The sequence below is a fragment of the Loxodonta africana genome, chromosome 4 (assembly GCF_030014295.1).
Source record: "Loxodonta africana isolate mLoxAfr1 chromosome 4, mLoxAfr1.hap2, whole genome shotgun sequence".
Classification (NCBI taxonomy): Eukaryota; Metazoa; Chordata; class Mammalia; order Proboscidea; family Elephantidae; genus Loxodonta; species Loxodonta africana.
The window spans coordinates 100,377,499-100,396,797 of NC_087345.1; the positions used below are offsets into that span (position 1 = coordinate 100,377,499).

Below are 19,299 nucleotides of genomic sequence, written 5' to 3' on the forward strand. Positions count from 1 at the left end.
TGCACTTGGGGCTGCTCTTGCTTAACCCTGACACATAAGCCCCGTGTTGGGGGCCACTTTTGCCTTGTGGACATCTACGAAAGAGACTGAAAGTAGAGAAGCCAAATAGAGTCTCTCCAGCCTAGCAGAGCTAAGTGGACAAAACTTCCTCGGAGGACTGTCAAGGAAGGGCAGCTCTGGAAAACTCCCTACATCTTGGGTTGGGGTATCATGGACTGAAACCCATTTTCAATTAGTCTCAATCTCTAAGTATGATTAAAGACATTCTAGATTACTTGTGCCCCTAGTTGGCAGGAAGAAACAAATATAAATTCTTACTGGAGGAAAATATCACTCTAGACCTCAAATCATTTTGACAATATTTGAAGGAATAATGCCTGAGAATAATCCAAAATTTACACATATTACCAAGCCAGATTCAACAAGACCTACAAATTCCAAGGAGGATATAAAACACACACACATGCATGCGTGCACACATACACACTTTCTCTCTCTTGGACATCAGAATAAACCTGTGAAAAAGATAAAGAGGATAATCTTAAAAACAGCTGGCTGGGTGGGGGAGGGAGGGGCAGACTTATTTCCTTCAAGGAAAAATGCAAAGGCTGACACCTGAATTCTTAACAGAAACAATGGAAGCCAGAAAACAAAGGAATGATATCTTCAAAGTACTGAAAGAATATAATTGCTAATCTAGAATTCTCTACCCAACAAAGATAAAATAAAAGCAAAATAACACATTTTCAGACAACAAAGATGGAAGGAAAGTAAATATTAAAGGGTGTTCTTCAAAAAGAAGAAAAATGATCCCTAATGCAAGTTCAGAAATGCAGGAAGCAATGAAGCACAAAAAGGGTCAATAATTAAGTAAATCTAAACAAATATTAACTATATAAAATACTACTACCATCTTGTCCAGTTTAAAATATATATGGAACTAAAACAAACAGTAACCTATTAGTCAAGAGGGGATTCAATGGAGTTAAAATGCTCTAAGGTCCCTGCATCAATCATGAACATGTAAAAGTACTAGTTTATATCAGACTTCAAAAAGTTCAGGATGCCTGGTATAAAAGACTACTACCAGAGTAATAGAAATGAATGTATAGCTATCAAGGTCTATAGAAATGAATGAATTTTAAAAGATGTCAAAGGTGGGGGGCAATCTACAGAACAGAAGAATAAACATAATGACATAAATATATCATTAACTACATTAAAGTTATATGGACTAAATGCTTCATATAAAAGACATTTTGTCCAAAGAGTAGAAACATTTAAAAGAGATATATACAAATTCACAACCATATTGGAAAGTTTTAATACAACTCTTTCAGAAACAGCAAGTAAAGTTAGTAAGAATACGGAAGGTTTGAATTTGACCTAATCAATATGTAATGTTAATAAATAAAATTAACAATAACGCACTAAAAAAAAAATACAGAATATAGCTACTTTTCAAGTGCACAGAACACTGAGAAAAACTGACCATGCACTGGGCTACAAAGTAATTTTGAACAAATTTCAAAAAATTAAAATTCTTAAGAATATGTTCTGATTCTGGTGGTTCTGAGTTAGAAATTCAATAAAAACAAACTACAAAATCCCCATATGTTTGGAAAGTAAGAATTATTCTAAATAACTCTAAATATGAAAAAATCTAAGGAAAATTAGAAAAATACTCTAAACTGAATGGCAATAGAAATTGCATATGTAAACTCAGAAGATATAGCTAAAGCTGTATTAAAGAGAAATTTATAGGTTAAAAGAAGAGCTGCTAATTAAGAAGTAACTAGGTCAAGAACTTAGGAAAAAACAGCAAATTAAACCCCAAAAAAGTAGAAAGAAAGAGAATAATAAAGGCAGAAATTAATGAAATATGAGAGGATCAATAAAACCAAAAATTGCTTCTTTGAAAAGTCTAATAAAACCGGTAACTTCAGTAAGACTGATCAAGGAGGATATGGCACCCAGCCACGAGATGACCCTTAATGGTCCCTGTTGTTGCTGTCCAGTGCTATCAAATCGATTTTCAACCCAGCCACACCATGTGACAGAGCAGAACTGCCCCATAGGGTTTTCTAGGCTGCCATCTTTTCAGATCAGGTCTTTCACCCACAAAGCCACCGTGTGGGTTCAAACTGCCAATCTTTCAGTTAGCAGCCAAGTGCTTAACAGTTGTGCCACCAAGGCTCCTCAATGATTCCCCACCTCCTGAAATACACAGCCTTGTGTAATCCCTCCTATTGAGTGTGAGCTGGATTTAGCAACTCACTTCTACTTAATAGAACAAGTCAGAAATGACAGTATGTGACTCAAAGGCTAAAAAAAAGGCAAGGAGGTGCCATTCTTTCTCTTGGCTCACTCATTCTTGGGAAGGCTGTATCATGAGCATCCCTGTGGAGGTGGATTTTCCAGTCCCAGTCAAGTTTTTGAGACTACAATCTTGGCTATCTGCTTAACTGCAACCTCTTGAGAGACCCTGAGCCAGAATCCCAGGAGACTTTGCTTGTTTGTTGTACGTAAGAACTTGAGAAAATGAGTCTAAAATTTCTACAGAAATTCAAAGCTCCAAATATAGGCAACCTTGAAAAAAAACAAGGTAAGAGGATTTGCTGTACTGGATATCAAGGATTTACTATAAAGCTATAGTAAAGAAGATGGTGTAGTATTGTTGCAAGGATCAAAAGACCAATGGAACAGAATAGAGTCCAGAAACATATACATATATATGGACACCTACTACAATAAAAGAGGAGTCCTGGTGGTGCAGTGGTTAAAGCGCTCAGCTATTAACCAAAAGGTCGGCAATTCAAACCCACCAGCCACTTCACAGGAGAAAGATATGGCAGTCAGGTTCCGTTAAGATTTACGGCCTTCACATGAACCAGACACTACATCATCCTGAGAGCAGAAGAACTAGACGGCGCCTGGCTACAACTAATGACTGCCCTGACAGGGAACACAACAGAGAACCCCTGACGGAGCAGGAGAGCAGTGGGATGCAGACTCCAAATTCTTGTAAAAAGAACAGACTTAACGGTCCGACCGAGACTAGAAGGACCCTGGTGGTCACGGGCCCCAGACCTTCTGTTGCCCCAGGACAGGAACCATTCCTGAAGCCAACTCTTCAGACATGGGTTGGACTGGACAATAGGTTGGAGAGGGAAGATGGTGAGGAGTAAGTTTCTTGGATCAGGTGGACACTTGAGACTATGTTGGCATCTCCTCCCTGGAGGGGAGATGAGAGGGTAGAGGGGGTTAGAATCTGGCGAAATGGACACAAAAAGAGAGAGTGGAGGAAGGAAGCGGGCCGTCTCATTAGGGGGAGAGTAATGCAGAGAACACAGCAAGGTGTATATAAGTTTTTATGTGAGAGGCTGACTTGATTTGCAAACTTTCGCTTAGAGCACAATAAAAAAAAAAAAAAAAGATTTACAGCCTTGGAAACCCTACAGGGCAGTTCTATGCTGACCCACAGGTTGCCATGAGTCCAAATCGACTTGAAGGCAGTAGGTTTGGTGGTTGGTTTTATGATGATGAAAGTCTCAAGGCCGAGCAGTGGGTAACAGGTCTTTCTAATAAATGGTTTGGAGTCCAATGGATATCCATATGGAAAAATAATAAACCTTGATCCCTGCTATAAGTTTGTGGTGTAACAATGTGTTTGTCTGCTAACCAAAAGGTTAGAGGTTGGAGTCTACCCAGTTGGCACCTCTGAAGAAAGAAAGGCTTAGCGAGCTACTTCTGAAATTTCAGCCATTGAAAACCCGGTGGAACACAATTCTACTCTGACACACAGGGGGTCGCCAAGACTCAGGATCAACTTGACAGCAAATTACGTGCTGCAGCATCATATGATGTATGAAAAAAACAGAAGGTCGTAAGTGCAGTTTGTCATAACTCAAATATACCATAAGTCAGGCACTACCTGTATATGACTACATCTCCTTATGATTTTAATTTACATTTCCCTGATAATGCTGGTATTGAGCATTTTTTATATGGTTAATGACATTTGGATATCCTATTTAAAGTACCTATTGAGATTCTTACCTATTTTGCTTTGTAGCTGTCTGTTTTTTTAAATTGGGGTTCTTTATATATTCTAAGACAAACCCTTTATTGGTTATATGTGTTGCAGATATCTTTTCCCACTTTGTGTCTTGCTTTTTCATTTTCTTGATGTCTTTGGATGAATAAAAATTCTTAATTTTAATGTACAATTTTTTAAATCTTGTTTTTTATGATTACTTTTTTTTTCTCCTATTTAAGGTATCTTTCTTGTTTTGTCTTTCACATTTAGAGTTACAATTTATCTGTAAATGATTTTGTGTAGTGTATATCAAATATACCAACCAACTGCTATCAAGTTGATCTTGAGTCTTGGCGACCCCATGTGCATCAGAACTGTGTTTCATAGGGTTTCCAATGGCTGAAATTCCGGAAGTAGCTCGCTAAGCCTTTCTTCAGAGGTGCCAACTGGGTAGACTCCAACCTCTAACCTTTTGGTTAGCAGCCAAACACACATTAATGTTACAACACCAAAGTATAGCAGGGATCAAGGTTTATTATTATTTTTTCCACAGGGATATCCATTGGACTCCAAACCATCATTCTCGTATGTTCATTTGCAGATGTTCAAAGATCAGATGTATAAAAATACTGATAATAAAAGGCAATAATAATGAAATCTAAAAAAAAAAAGGTATTCAATTTATGTCAGAGCTGACTTATGACAGAGTCATCAGAATGGAAACCCATCATAAGTAGGGGACTACCTGTATAACAATACCAATGATTCTCATAAACATAATGCTAAATAAAAAAACCTAGATACAAAGTAATATGTACTGTATGGTTAAATTTGTATAAAGTTCAACAACAGGAATTAATTTAGAGGTAACCTTTGGGAAGAGGGAGGGGATTATGGCTGGGGAGGGATAGGATGGGGCTCCAGGGGTGCTGGTAATATTCTATTTCTTGACCTGGATGGCAAAAAATTGAAGGCAAAGTGCTTGCCTTGTGAGAAATCATTCAAGTTAATAATTATGTTTAGAACACTCTTTCTGTATATGTGCTATATACATCATTAAAAGTTCTTCTTTAAAGAGAGTGCAATAATGAACAGCAGAGTTAGCACAGTTGAACTTCAGCTAACCAGAAAATTTAATTATACTGAACTGCTCATTTTTGCCCCACAAGGCCTGATAACAGAGGAATCAGAAATCTTAGGAGTTAGCTTTGAGGCAGACCAAAATTAAAAACAAACAAACAAATGTATGTCCTCTTGGCTAATTCAAGTAAACCAAAACCCAGGTGCCACATGGACTCCAATTTATGGAGTTTTCAATGACTGATTTTTCAGATCCCCTAGGCCTTTCTCTGGAGGCACCTCTGAGTAGACCTGAACTTCCAAACTTTTGGTTAAGAGCCAAGCACTTTAACCATTCACACCATCCACAGACTCCAACTCAAGTAAACCGGTATTCTAAACAAAAATGATATAAATTGCATTACTCAATATCCTGTGATGGTTTTCTTAAAAAAAGAAAAAAAAAAAAAGGCCGAGTAAAGAAAGAACAACATCAAAACAAACGCCAACATAATTAGCTCCCAACAAACCAGACATAAAACAATCATCAACTTACTTCTAATTTTAATTTCAAGTTACATTCAGTAGAATCATAAGATTTTCTAAGCGCAACTTTTAAAATGTTTTCAGATTAACTGAGAACATCAATTACCTCACAGTGTATGAGACAGGTAAGACTGCACTCTCCTGGTATGATATCTGAATTAAATAATAGGTAAGAGAAGACAGGAAACCTTGGTGGCGTAGTGGTTAAGTGCTACGGCTGCTAACCAAAGGGTCAGTAGTATAAACTCGCCAGGCGCTCCTTGGAAACTCTATGGGGCAGTTCTACTCTGTCCTATAGGGTCGCTATGACTTGGAATTGACTCAACGGCACTGGGTTTTGGTTTTTTGGTTTAAGAGAAGACAGCTGATGTTACATGACGGATCGCACATTAAAAATGAAGGATGACATATAAAAGAGAAAATATGAGAACAATTTAGGTTTTAGGAATGAGGAAGCAGAATAGGTAATTCTAAGGAAAAATAAATATTTTTATACTACTGCTCATGTTTAAAAAAAAATAAGGAACATTGAAAGAAAAGAGCAAGCCAAATAGAAAATGTTTAGGCAAAATCAAAAAGCTCCCCAAAATAAAATATTTCATAACAAAATTATTTCTACAATTCATTTTAAATGAATTACGAAGGAAAAAAAAAAAAAAGTAAAGGGAAGAGATATAAACAGTCTAAAACGTGACATTAGTGAGAAAAAAAACTGCAGAGCTAAGCCTGTATAGGAAATTTGCTATAAAATATTCCTAAGAAGTAATCTGGAAACCCTGGTGGTACAGTGGTTAAGAGCTACAGCTGATAACCAAAAGGTCAGCTGTTTCAATTCACCAGGCGGTTTTTGGAAACCCTATGGGTCAGTCCTACTCTATCCTATAGGACCACTCTGAGTTGGAATCGACTCACAGCAACGAGTTTTTTTTTTTTTAAAGAAGTAATCTGAAAGTTGTCAATACTCCAAAGCTGCAAAGAAAACAGGAAAAGTGTTATTTAACAGTTCCACAATCATCTGTAGGGTGATTTTCAATTTATGAAGGGCTTTCACTTAAAATAGCTTGTCAAGTCTGTGAGGAAAAGTGTTATTAATTCCATTTAACAAATGAGGAAAAGGTCTCAGAGAAGTTAAAACACAAAGTGGAAGCATCCAGCATTCACTATGCCATGCTATTTATAATGTCCTTTAATTTTTTTTTTTTAATTGAAGTACTCAGAGACTATGTAAAATCGTTAACTCACAAAAGGAGAACTGAATAGCAAGGGATAACTACATACAGTTAGAGAAAATCCTGACAGTATCAGTAGACAGCGGATAAGGAGAGGTGAGAGGATGAAGCTCATGCTTGGACTCATGTCATGAGGAACATCTTTATTGGAACTGCTTTATAACTGGTGCTTGTCATTTAAGCGACGATATCCCCAAGGATAAGGCCTAATGTGACCTCATCTCTTTTTGATTTTCATTCTACAGTGCTTTTAAGAAGTTCTGAGGTACTTGTAACAGTTTAAGTATGGTTCTTATAAGGCTTGGTATCTGTACTGTCTGTATATTTTACGTAAAAATATTTTCTTAATACAGTCATCAACCTTCACAGATACAGGTTTACATAATGTATGAAATAACTAACGAACCTTTAAAGGGTGAGATGCTTGGTTCTGACATTTCAAACATGATACAAATTACTTTATGAGACAGTGTTCAGAGGAATTCCCTTTAACACAAATACTTTCTGTAGAAAGAGCACAACTAGAATCTAACTAATAAACTTTAACCTGCAAAAACTTTGAAATTTGGCCAAAATAAATGATTTATTTTCAGTTTGTTTCAGGAATAATCATTGTTTCTGAGGCGAATCTTATGTGAGTATATTTTACTAAATCTATATATGTAAAGTCTGAACAAGTGGCTGGTAATAATGGATTGCTGAATACAGTAGGGTAGACTTGATGTCTAGACAAGATAGTGGAGAGAGCTACTCCTTTAAGAACACTCGTTACTTGCTCTGATAAAAAGTAAAACAAAGAATGTTTCTATTATGTAAGGTTACCATGAAATGCTTAAATCACGCACATATAACAATAGATGTTTGTCACTACTCTGGAAACCATCTCATTCTAATCCACAATGTGCTAAAAGCCGATAGTTTCCTATGTCCCTCAATCTAGTTAACATTTTCAAGATTGTACATCTGATTAATCTTTATTTTTAGGCTCTTTACCTTAAAAGTAAAGCAAAAGTAACTTGTTATATATTGAGAAAGAAAAAGAGAACACAAGCAAGAGCAAGTGAGGGTGCTGGGAATCTGTAGCCTATAGATAGATGGCAGCTGCAACTAGACACTGTAAGAAGAGAAAAAGGTCACAGATAGAATGCTGATTAAACGTAACACATTTGCTGAAGAAAGCATTGTCTGCACAATTCACTAACTCAACAAACAGTAATTAATTACTGACTGGATGCATTAAAAAAAAAAAATCCACTGCCACCAGGTTGATTCTGACTCGTAACAACCCCACAGGGTTTCCACGGCTATAAATCTCTACTAACACAGACTGCCACATCTTTCTCCCGCAGAACCATGGTGATTTCGAACTGCCAACCTACTGGTTAGCAGTCAATCGCTCTAACCACTGTGCGACCAGGGCTCCTCAACTAAATGCACAGTAGTGGTATTATTTGAGGTCTTAAATGTATCATTGATTGTTTGAACGTAAGAATCCTGTGACCCATTAAGAAATAGAAAAAAAAAAATTAAAACACCTTAAAATTTTTTTTAGTTAAATCTGAATTAGCTACATATAACAGCATGTACAAAAGAATCGATACTTAGATATTAATTTTCTGTTTGGTTTAGATCAGGAAAGATCCTAAGATTATTCACTCCAACCTTTTTATTTTTAGGAAAAAGCAAAAAACATTAATGAGCAAAGTATACGGTCATAAAAAATGGCTAAAGTGTAAAATTCAAAATAAAATAAAAATTTTATTTTAAATAGATTGATCCAGACTTACAGTAAAAGCTTATTAACCTATAAGACTAATTAGGTAGGCAGCAAAAGGTGACTTCTGAAGGAACTTGGTTTTTCTTAGCTAATATTTGGGGTAATGAAAAGGGTTCCTAGGTGGCTAAGAAATAAAATGTCTTCTGTATAACAAGGCTGGCATAGCTACGACTATTAAAAAAAAAAAAAAAAAAAAAAGTGCCTTTACTAAAAGGAAGAAAAAATATATTCTGTTTAAGTCTTTTGAAGTGAAAAGAAAGACAAGAAAAGAAAAGTAAACAATCCCCTCAGCAAAGTGTCTGAGTACCCTCTATTTCTATATGTGTTTTAGAACATCAGATTGGCACGCTCTCTGTATTTAAAATGATTCCCAGGTACACTTTAACTATACATTACCAGATAAAACGATCTCACCTAAAAAGTTGAGAATAAAACATTTGAATATATAATCAATCTGTTTTCAACAGAGACATTTACTGGTAGAAATATGAGCATTTGCACAAAACAGCATTATATTAGCACAGTATTCTGAAATAGACAAAAGGCTTTAAAAATGAGTATACCTTCATGTTACCTGTTCCTTTTTTAGTTATTATCTCCCATGCCAAAAAGGAGAAAGGAGAGAGGGATGTCCCCCACCCCCGCCCTGGAAAATAACTTCCTGTGATTTGACGGTATCATGTATAATGCATTTTAGGAATATTTTAGGCACATTCCTGCACTTGTACTGATTTAGATTTTATTGTTATCTAACAATGACAATTTTTCAAGGTTGGAACAATTGGTACAAGCAAGAAATTAGATGCTCTGCAACTCATATACTCCAGTTGTTCTCCAACCTGTCTTGACATTAGAATTGTGAGAGGTGTTTTAGAGCATAAAGATTCAGAACTCATGGACTCAGGAATCTATCAACAGGTTCTCCAGTAGGCTCTGAGGCAGTTAAAAGTACAACCTACATAGCACTTCAGAGCACACAAACACAGGCATTTGATACCCAGAGAATTAAACCAGAATCCTCAGAAATTGTCCATTTTAAATGTTTTTAACATTTTGTTTACTAAAAACACATACACACACCTTTTTTTAAAATGTAAAGAAATCAGAAGATCTGTTTTAAAATATGGTTCACAAAAGAATGCAAATATCTATTAATGGCAGCTTGTTATATATACTGATATGGAATATTTTGTAAGATATATTGAATAAGGTACATACTATGCCACCATTTGTATTTAAAGAAAAGTATGTAGATAAGATAAACCCGTGCTGTCAGGTCAATTTAACTGATAGGAACTCTGTAGGACAGAGCAGAACTGCCAAAGGGGTTTCCAAGGCTGTAAGCTTTATTGAGGCAGACTGCCATGTCTTTCTCCCATGGAGCAGCTGGTAGATTCAAGCTGCCAACCTTTCAGTTAGCAGCCGAGCACTTAACCACTGCACTACCAGGGCTCCTTATGTAGATAGATTTATTTCCACTCTTATCTGTACTCATCAGGATTAAATAATCCAGAAGCATGTGTGTGTGCATGTTATGTGTGTACACGTGTGTGCAATGTACACGGTATGCACGTATGTGTGTATGTATATACACACACATACATACTATCTATAAATTGTATGTATACATAAAGATATGTGTATCATATATATGTTTATACATACGTTAAGGAAGGAAATGGGGCAGCTGAGGGATATGGGTAAGAAGGACACCTGTTTTTCACTTCATAATCTCTTTTTCAGAAACGCTGGTGGCATAGTGGTTAAGAGCTATGGCTGCTAACCAAAAAGTTGGCAGTTTGAATCCACCAGGAGCTCCTTGGAAACTCTATGGGGCAGTTCTACTCTGTCCTATAGGGTCATTATGAGTTGGAATTGACTAGATGGCAAAGGGTTTGGTTTTCTTTTTTTTTGGTTTTTTAATCTCTTTTACCTTTTAAGTTTCATGCTTTGTGCATGTTACCACCGACACTGCAGCATTCGCTGGATGGGCTGGAGGATATTTAACACGAACTAAAACAGAACAAGCCTCTTAGATATGAACGTAACTTTAGTTCCTAACTATGCCCTTATTACTGCAGTAAAACCAACTGTTCATACATGAAAAGACTTCTGTATATTTTTGATTTAACATGTTGATATGGAATATTAACCTCTTCTTCCTTCCTTTCTATTTACCTATCCCCTTAGCTCGATAAAATTAAGCTGTAAATTAGCCAGCTAATTTAAGATGTTGGCCTGTCGCTGACCATTAATTTTAGTCTTTGGCGAGGAACAAAACCATAGCTCAACCTAGATAAACACCTATGATGCATCAAGGAAGGCTTAAGTATATATATTACAGTTCTTAGTTTTGAATGACCTATCAGATCAATTACAGGCTAGTTGTGATGACAGCCTACAAAACCCCCGTTGCTGTCGACTCGATTCTGACTCATGGTGACATTATACAATAGAATAGGACTGCCCCAAAGGGTTTCCAAGGAGCTGCCAGTGGATTTGAACTGCTTACCTTTTGATTAGCAGCTGAGCTCTTAACCACTATACCACCAGGGCACCAGATAGCCTAATTAATATTTATAATGTATATGATTTATTTATTTATGGATTTATGGCAGCTGCTCTCTATAATGTCCTTTTGCTTGCTCTTTTCACACAGAATTCTAAATACATTAACCAACTGATTCTGGTTAAGGTATTTATGAATGTTCACTTTAATTTATCCATCAAAAGCCAGACCCATAACCTGCCTAAGTTGTAACCTAATACCTACAAAGATTCTCCTGAGCATATCTCTTGATTCAGAGTTCAAATAATTCCTCAGGCTCTTATAAATTTAATGCAATTTAAGCTATCTCACAGGTATTATTTAACTACAAAGTTAATTAACTAGTGGCTAAAATCAAATTCCTGAAATCTAATCTAAGATCTGGGGTCAAATTGTGACATATTTCTCCAATCTTTTCAGCAAACACTAAAATCAGGCCAGAATTATCCTCACCTGATCCCTGTGCCTCTCTGTTCTGTCAACAATAACAATCATAATAATAGTTACCAACTATAAAAACCTTCCATGAGCATAGTTAAAAACTGATTATAGTTTAGAGAATGAGTACAGGGTTTCTTTTCTGTATGATGAAACTGTTCTATAATTGTGATGACAGTTGCACTAACCTGTGAATACATACTAACAAAAAGCAGTGAATTGTACCTTTTAAATGGGTGAATTGGTAGGTATGTGTATTATATCTCAGTAAAGCTGTTATATTAAAAAAAAAAGACAACTGGCTGCTAAAAGTAAAATAACAACTATGTATTAACAGGGTTAGTACGTAGAAGTAAAATATAAGACCAAAAAAAAACACAAATGAAGAGAAGGAAGGCAATAGGAACACTGTTGTAGATAAGGTTCTTACACTACACATGTATATTATTACTTAAAGGTAGACTGCGATAACTTAAAAATACATATTGTAATTTCTAGAGCAACATTTAGAAAAGTAATACAAAGAGGTAACTCAAGAAGTCAGTACAAGGGCTAAAATGCAATAGTGAAGAAAATGGGTGGAAAAAAGCACTAAAAATAAGGCAGAAAGGAAGAGGGGGAAAAAAGCATAAAATGAAAATGAGACAAACAGAACACAAATATTAGAATATACAACACAACTATCAAATTTGCGTTACCATATTTTTACTCAAATAGCAGGCAACTTCTGCATTTCTTTGCCAGCCACACCATTCCCATTCGAGGTATTTTCATAAACACACGATGCTAATTCTTTTTACAGTACCACGTGGAAGACAACTGGCATGGTGGGGCTTGTGAACGTGCCTCGCAGAGAAATGTGGTTGACAATCACATAAGGGTGCATTATTTGCATAAAATACAGCAAATGAAAATAGATTAATCACTCTATTGAAAAAACATCAAACTGAATGTACAATAAAGACCCAATATATGCTTTTTATAACAAGTACACTTTAAACATAAAGATATAAATAGATTCAAAGTAAATGGATGGAAAAGGTTATATAACGTAACCACTAAGCTTAAGAAAGCTAAGCTGGAATAGTTATATTAGTATCAAAATAAACTTCAGAACAAGGGTTATTGCCAGGAATAATGAACACTACATAATGATAAAAGGCTCACTTCACCAAGAGGACATATTTATGCAGAGCTTAACATAGTAACAGAGCTTCAAAATACATGAAGCAAGCGACCATCTAAGATACAACTATTGGTCTCTACCATCCGGAGCAAAAGATAAAGGAGGAAACCAGACTCAAAAGAAGAAACTAGTCTACAGGACTAATAGTCTACATGAACCACGGCCTCACTTACCTTGAGACCAGAAGAACCAGGTAGTGCCTGGCTACCACTACTGAAGGTTCCAACCAGGGATATAACAGTTGGTCCCAGATTGAATGAGAAAAAATGTATAACAAGACTCAAATTCCTTAAAAAGGCCAGGCTTACTGGACTGGTAGAGACTAGAGAAATCCCTGAGACTATCATCTTGAGATACCCTTTAAACTCAGAACTCAAACCACCCCAAGAGGTCACCTATCACCCAAAAGACAGAGTGGCTCATAAAATAAACATCAGTACTGTGCTCCACTAAACAATCATCTAGATGGTCAACATTTACTGTAGACCCCATATGAGAAGGTAAAGGGGGACAGAGAAGCCAGATCAGTGGAAACAGAACAACAAAAATGGAATGAGAATGCTGACACACTGTGAAGAGTAATCAATGTCACTGAATAATATGTACAGAAATTGTTGAATGAGAACCGAATTTGCTATATAAATTTTCCCCAAATCACAATAAAATAAAAAATACACGGAGCAAAACCTAACAAAACTGAAAGGAGAAACATGAAAACACCAACTACACTTATGAGCTTTCAACATTATCCTCTCAGTAATCAGTAGAAAAAGTAGAAAGGAATCAATAATGATTTAAAAGAGTTAAACAACGCTGCCAGCCAACTTGACCTACCTGAAATTTATAGAACATGCCACCTAACAACCTCAGCATACGCTTTCTTTTCAAGGGCAAAAGCACCATTCACCCAAGATATGCTGGCCCATAAACAAATACTGATAAACATGAAAGAATTAAAATCCAACACACTATTTCTCTGATCGAATTACTGATCACAATCAGTAAAAATAAGAGATATAACAACACCTCAAATCTAACAACACAACTCTGAATAACCCATCAGTCAAAGGAGAAATTACAAGTAAACTTAGAAAATATTTTGAGCTGAATGATAACAAGAACACAACTTTTACAATGTAGCAAAAGCAATACTTAGAAGGAAAATGTCTTAATTTAAATTATTATATTTGTAAAGAAGAAAGGGTCAAGCTACCACCTTAAGAACCTAGGAGAAAAAGTAAAACAAGACTAAAGTAAGTTGAAGAAAGAAAATAATAAAGTTGGTTCTTTGCAAAGATTAAGAAAATGAACCTTTAGCAAGACTGACTGAGAGAGAAAACAAACAAATCAACATCAGGAATGAGAACAGAGACATCACCATATCACACAGACATTAAAAGTATAACACTGGGTTATTATGAACAACTTTATGTCAAAAGACTCAGCAACTTTCTTGAAAAACCAAATATTAAAAAAAGAGAGAGAAAACCTGAATAGGCCAGGCCTCTACTAAAGATGTTGAAATAAGTAAAAACCTTCCCACAGAAGAAACTCCTGGCCCAGAGTGCCTCATCAGTGAATTTAAGTAAGAAATAATATAGATGCTACATAAACGTTTTCAAAAATAGAGGATAACAACACATTCTAATAACTGTTTGACTTCCCTAGTCACATCAGATTACAATTCTTTTATTTTTCTTTCTTTAGTTTATCTACTCATGCTGTAATAACCTCAATATGCTTTACGGTCAGATTTTTCATTTGCTTGAACAATGGACAGATGAAAACAGAAGTCAAACTTATAGGTCATACTTGTAAGTCAAACATAAGAGGTTTTTATCAGTATTATACAAACTGGTTTCTTGCTACGGAATTTATGTGAATAGTGCTTAGCTAGGCTCTAAATCTCTCTGGTAACCCACTTTTTCAAGATCAAACAGATCAACTATAAATAATAAAAAGAGAAGTGGAAATTAATAAGCAACAACCCAAAATACTCCCTTCCCCGGTTTTTCAGTCAACTTCTACCAGTCATATACTTAAGAGCACCTCTCCCTTAAAGAACTGCAACTGAGGAAGAAAAGAGAAATAACTTATTAAACCACTCATTCATTCAACAAACATGTATCAAGCGCTTATTACAAAGTACTGGGCCTAGACACTGTCAGGTGGCCAGGTTAAGATGCAGTCCCTGACTTCAAGTGATTCAGGTCCCTTCTAGGTTTATGACTCCATGTATCATCCAGTCCACAAATGATGTCTTGTGAGCCTCCTGCGTGACAGTCAAGTGCTCTAAGTGATGGAGATGCAGCACTGAAAAAAGTACTTGCTCTCATGGAGCTTGCATCATGGTTAGACAACAAAAACACTATGTTAAGTAGTCAAAATGGCTACAAAGAAAAATAAGAGTGAAAAGACAGAAGGGCAGTTATTTTAAACAAGGTCATGACATTTGGATTCACATTAAAGACACTCTAGTGAGCAAACACTTCATCAGGACCTTTGATCTACGCTCTTATTTAACTGCTATCTTGAAAGGCATCAACAGTCTCCACAACACTAAATTAAACAGGATTTTCTCAGTCTCCATTTTCCCTACATTCCTCTAAGCATCAGACACTGCTGACCATCTCCATTTTGAAACTCTACTGGCTTGCATGAGAAATTTTCCCTCCTGGTTCTTATTTTTTGCCATTGGTGTGGCATCAATATAAGCTGCACAATCACATATAGAATCTAAATTGAGATCTTCTCCTATCCAATCAGCAGAAATAGATCTTAACTGATGTGGAAACTGGACAGCACCTTGAGAAAAAGACTAAATTTTGTTCTTAATTTCCAACAGGTTTTAGAAGATCATGTAATAACATCAAAAACAACATCTACACAACATGTTATATTTTATAAAGTCCTTCCACATTTTACTTCATTTAATCCTCATAAAATCATAATATCCTATAAGGTAGGTAGTAGGCTCCATATTAAAAACAAAATGCTACTTTAGTAGAATGACATTTTAAAGAATTAGATTTAAATAATTATCCATTATTTTTCTTTAATACTCTGTTTTGGAAAATGCTTAAAAATATAATAAAAATGATTTTTAAAAAAAATCTCTAATCCCAATATTCAAAACTAACGTTTGTTAACTCTTTGGTATACTTATTAAGTTTTGGTTTCTTTGTTTTAATTTTTTTAAATATTTTATTGTGTTTTTGGTGAAAATTTACACAACAAATTGGGTTCTCATTTAACAATTTCTACACAAATTGCTCAGTTGCATTGGTTACATTTTTCACAATGTGTCCACGTTCTCATTATTTCCGCTCTGGTTGTTCCGCTTCCAGTAATCTAGTTTCCCTGCCCCATTACCTTCTCATCTTTGCGTTAGAGAATTTACTGACCATTATATTAAGTGTAATAGCTTTTCAACTGCTTCATACTAGCTAGGCAATCAGTATTCCCTAACAAAGAAGCTTGCTTTTTATTATAAATAAATAAACTAAATAAGTATATACAGGGATGAGGGACCACACTAATCAAAATAACTGTGAAATCTAACCAAATAATTTTTATAATTTTTAAACTGAAATTTCAGAGTCACAAGTGGAAAAAGACAAAATAAAACATTTACTCTATAAATATTAACTGTAATTACCATGTACCAAACAATATGAACAAAACATTATGTTCTTTAAGAAGCTGGATTCTCACCTGTTCAATCTCTTTGGTTTTTGATGCTATTGCTTTAGAGCGATTGGTTAGCTGACTGTCTTCAAATAATTCTACGCCATCTGTTGCATTTGACTCAGGTTCTTCTGGCTGGTCGATAAACAATGATGCTGTGGATTCCGCCTTTAAAAAGAACGAGAAATCTTTAATTGCTTTCTTAAAAGATATACAGAATTTCAGATGGCTGAATATAAGCACTAACCGGCACATTATATTCAGAGAAAGTACTCAGTTTAACATGTTTTAAGAAAACACTTTCAATTTCACTATGCATAATGAGCATATGTGAAGAGGATTAAAGAGGAAATGACGGCTACTTTTATTATTTTATGGAAGACAGAGCCTCAAGGCTTATTCCATTCCAAAAATACATTTCATACTATATTAAGATTCATCTGGATATGATTTTGCTCCATGACTATTCCTAAGCAATTTAAGGAACACTGAGGGAAAAAAATCCAATTAAAAGTTAGAGGTATGTGTACACATAAATAAATATATAAAAAAGAAGCATGGAAAAGGACTCTACTTTCAGAAGTAAGACACCTTGTTCCTATAGCCTTTGAATTTAGTAAAGTTGCTGAAAAGAAAGCAATCCTGCAAAATGATAATGATCACTTCTATTTTAAAGCAATAATTCATTAATGAATAAATGATCCCACAAAAAATCCACAGCTGATTACTGCACTTTCTGAAAACACTTTTGAAAAATTAAATGAATATGGAAAAACTAACTACACTCACTGTTTATTAAAAAATTTATTGACGATACATCTATGGTCAACTGATTTTCAATAAAGGTGCCAAGTCCATTCAATTGGGAAAGAAAAACTTCTTTAATAAATGAGGCTGTGACAACTAGACATCTACATGCAAAAAAAAAAAAGGAAGTTGGACCCTTACCTCACACCATATAGGAAAATTAATGCAAATGGATCACGTATCTAAATATAAGGACTAACAAACCCATAAAATTTTTAAAAGAAAACATAGGAGTAATGCTTCGGGACCTAGTTTTTGACAATGGATTCTTAAATATGACACCAAAAGCACAAACAACAAAAGAAAAAACAGATAAAATGAACTTCATCAAAATTAAGAACCTTTGTACATCAGCGGACTTTTACCTTTGAAAGTTAAGTGAAGTAAAAAGTGAAGTGGTACAGCCACTGTTGAAAACAGCTTGACAGTTCTTCATAAATTTAAACACAGACTTATATGACTCCATAATTTCACTCCTAGGTATATACCCAAAACACTTGAAAGCAGAGACTCAGAACAGATTCTTGTACACCAGTCTTCACTGCAGGATTGTTTACAGTGGCCAAAAAGTAGAAAAAACTCAAATGCCCATCAACAGATGACGGGATAAACAAAACATAGTATATACATACAACAGAATAGTATTCATCCATAAAGGGAAATGATGTTCTGATACATGCTATGACATGGATGAACCTGGAAAACATTATGCTAAGTGAAATAAGTCAAACTCAAAAGGACAAATACTGTATGACTCCATTTATATGACATATCTAGAACAGAATGCATGCATAGAGACAAAAGTTTTTAGTGGTTACCAAGGATGGACAGAGAGGAGAATAGGGTACTCACTCACTCCTCAAGAGGTACCTGGTTTCCGTTTGGGGTGATAAAAATTTTTTGAAAGTGGATAATAGTTACAGGTGCATAGCATAGTAAATGGCATTAATGTTACTGAACTGTATTCTTAAGACTGAAACAGCAAAATTATTGAGCAACAAATGTCAAGCACTGCTCTAGAAATGGTGGATGCCTCTATGAACAGAACAGCAAAAGTTCCTGTCTTTATGTAGCTTGTACCAAAAAACAACTTAGAAAAAGCAAACTGTAAAGTTTGCTCTCATTTATTGTACTGTCTGCATATTTTAGATGGGTGGCAGGTTAAGGGGCAGGAAAGAAGGAGCCTGTGCTTATTACAAGTTTATAAAAAACTCAGGATTTTTCACTGAAGTAGTGGCAAACAGCTGTAGAATTAGAGAAATCAGAGGATATATACTAATAAGTGATATCATCTTTTCCCCAGTAAAAGTGGAGTCTGTCTACTGCCCCAACTTCTTTGCAAGAGTAATCTGCCAGGATTTATCAAAATTTAGCACATGTCCCTTTCACCCAATAACATCACCTCCAGAACTTAATCTATGGATACTCACCACATTAGCAACAGATAATAAGATATGGTTGCCATTAATAGCAAATCATTGAAAACAACCTGGATATACATCATTACTGGACTGGCCAAATAAATTATGTACTATCTAGACCGTGGGATACTAAGAAATCATTAAAAAGAACAAGGCCTATCTGTATGTGCTATTCTATCCTGACACACATGGGAGCGCCATGAGTTGGAAACAACTCCACAGCAACTGGTTTTCACATGTACTGTATAAGGTACCTTACTTTTTCTCCTGGAAGGTTCTGAAGATCATTTCCTATCAATATACTGCCAGTTGTGTTAAAAAAGAAGGGGGGGTGGTGAGTATGAGTGTATATACACTTATGTATACATATGCAGATACTGTCTCTGGAAGGATACTATCTATAAAAAAAAAATTATAAAAGTGGTTATCTCAATAGGGATAATTGCGAGGTAAGGAATAGGATGAGAGAAAAATATTGGATATACTTTGGTGCCATTTGAATTTCTGACACGTTCAGGTACTATCTACTTTTTTAAAAACCTTTTTTATAAGCCTGTGTTGG

At 35.4% G+C, this 19,299-nt stretch overlaps 1 protein-coding gene across 13 annotated transcripts in view; it reads right to left on the reverse strand.

Moving 5' to 3' along the window:
* PPHLN1 (periphilin 1) overlaps positions 1-19,299 on the reverse strand; it is a 163,134-nt gene that overhangs the window by 46,967 nt on the left and 96,868 nt on the right. For all 13 annotated transcript variants that reach the window (XM_010595903.3, XM_010595921.3, XM_010595890.3 and 10 more), the window contains one exon: positions 16,537-16,677. In XM_010595903.3, the coding sequence (XP_010594205.2) occupies positions 16,537-16,677 (141 nt within the window). The remainder of the gene's footprint in view (positions 1-16,536; positions 16,678-19,299) is intronic.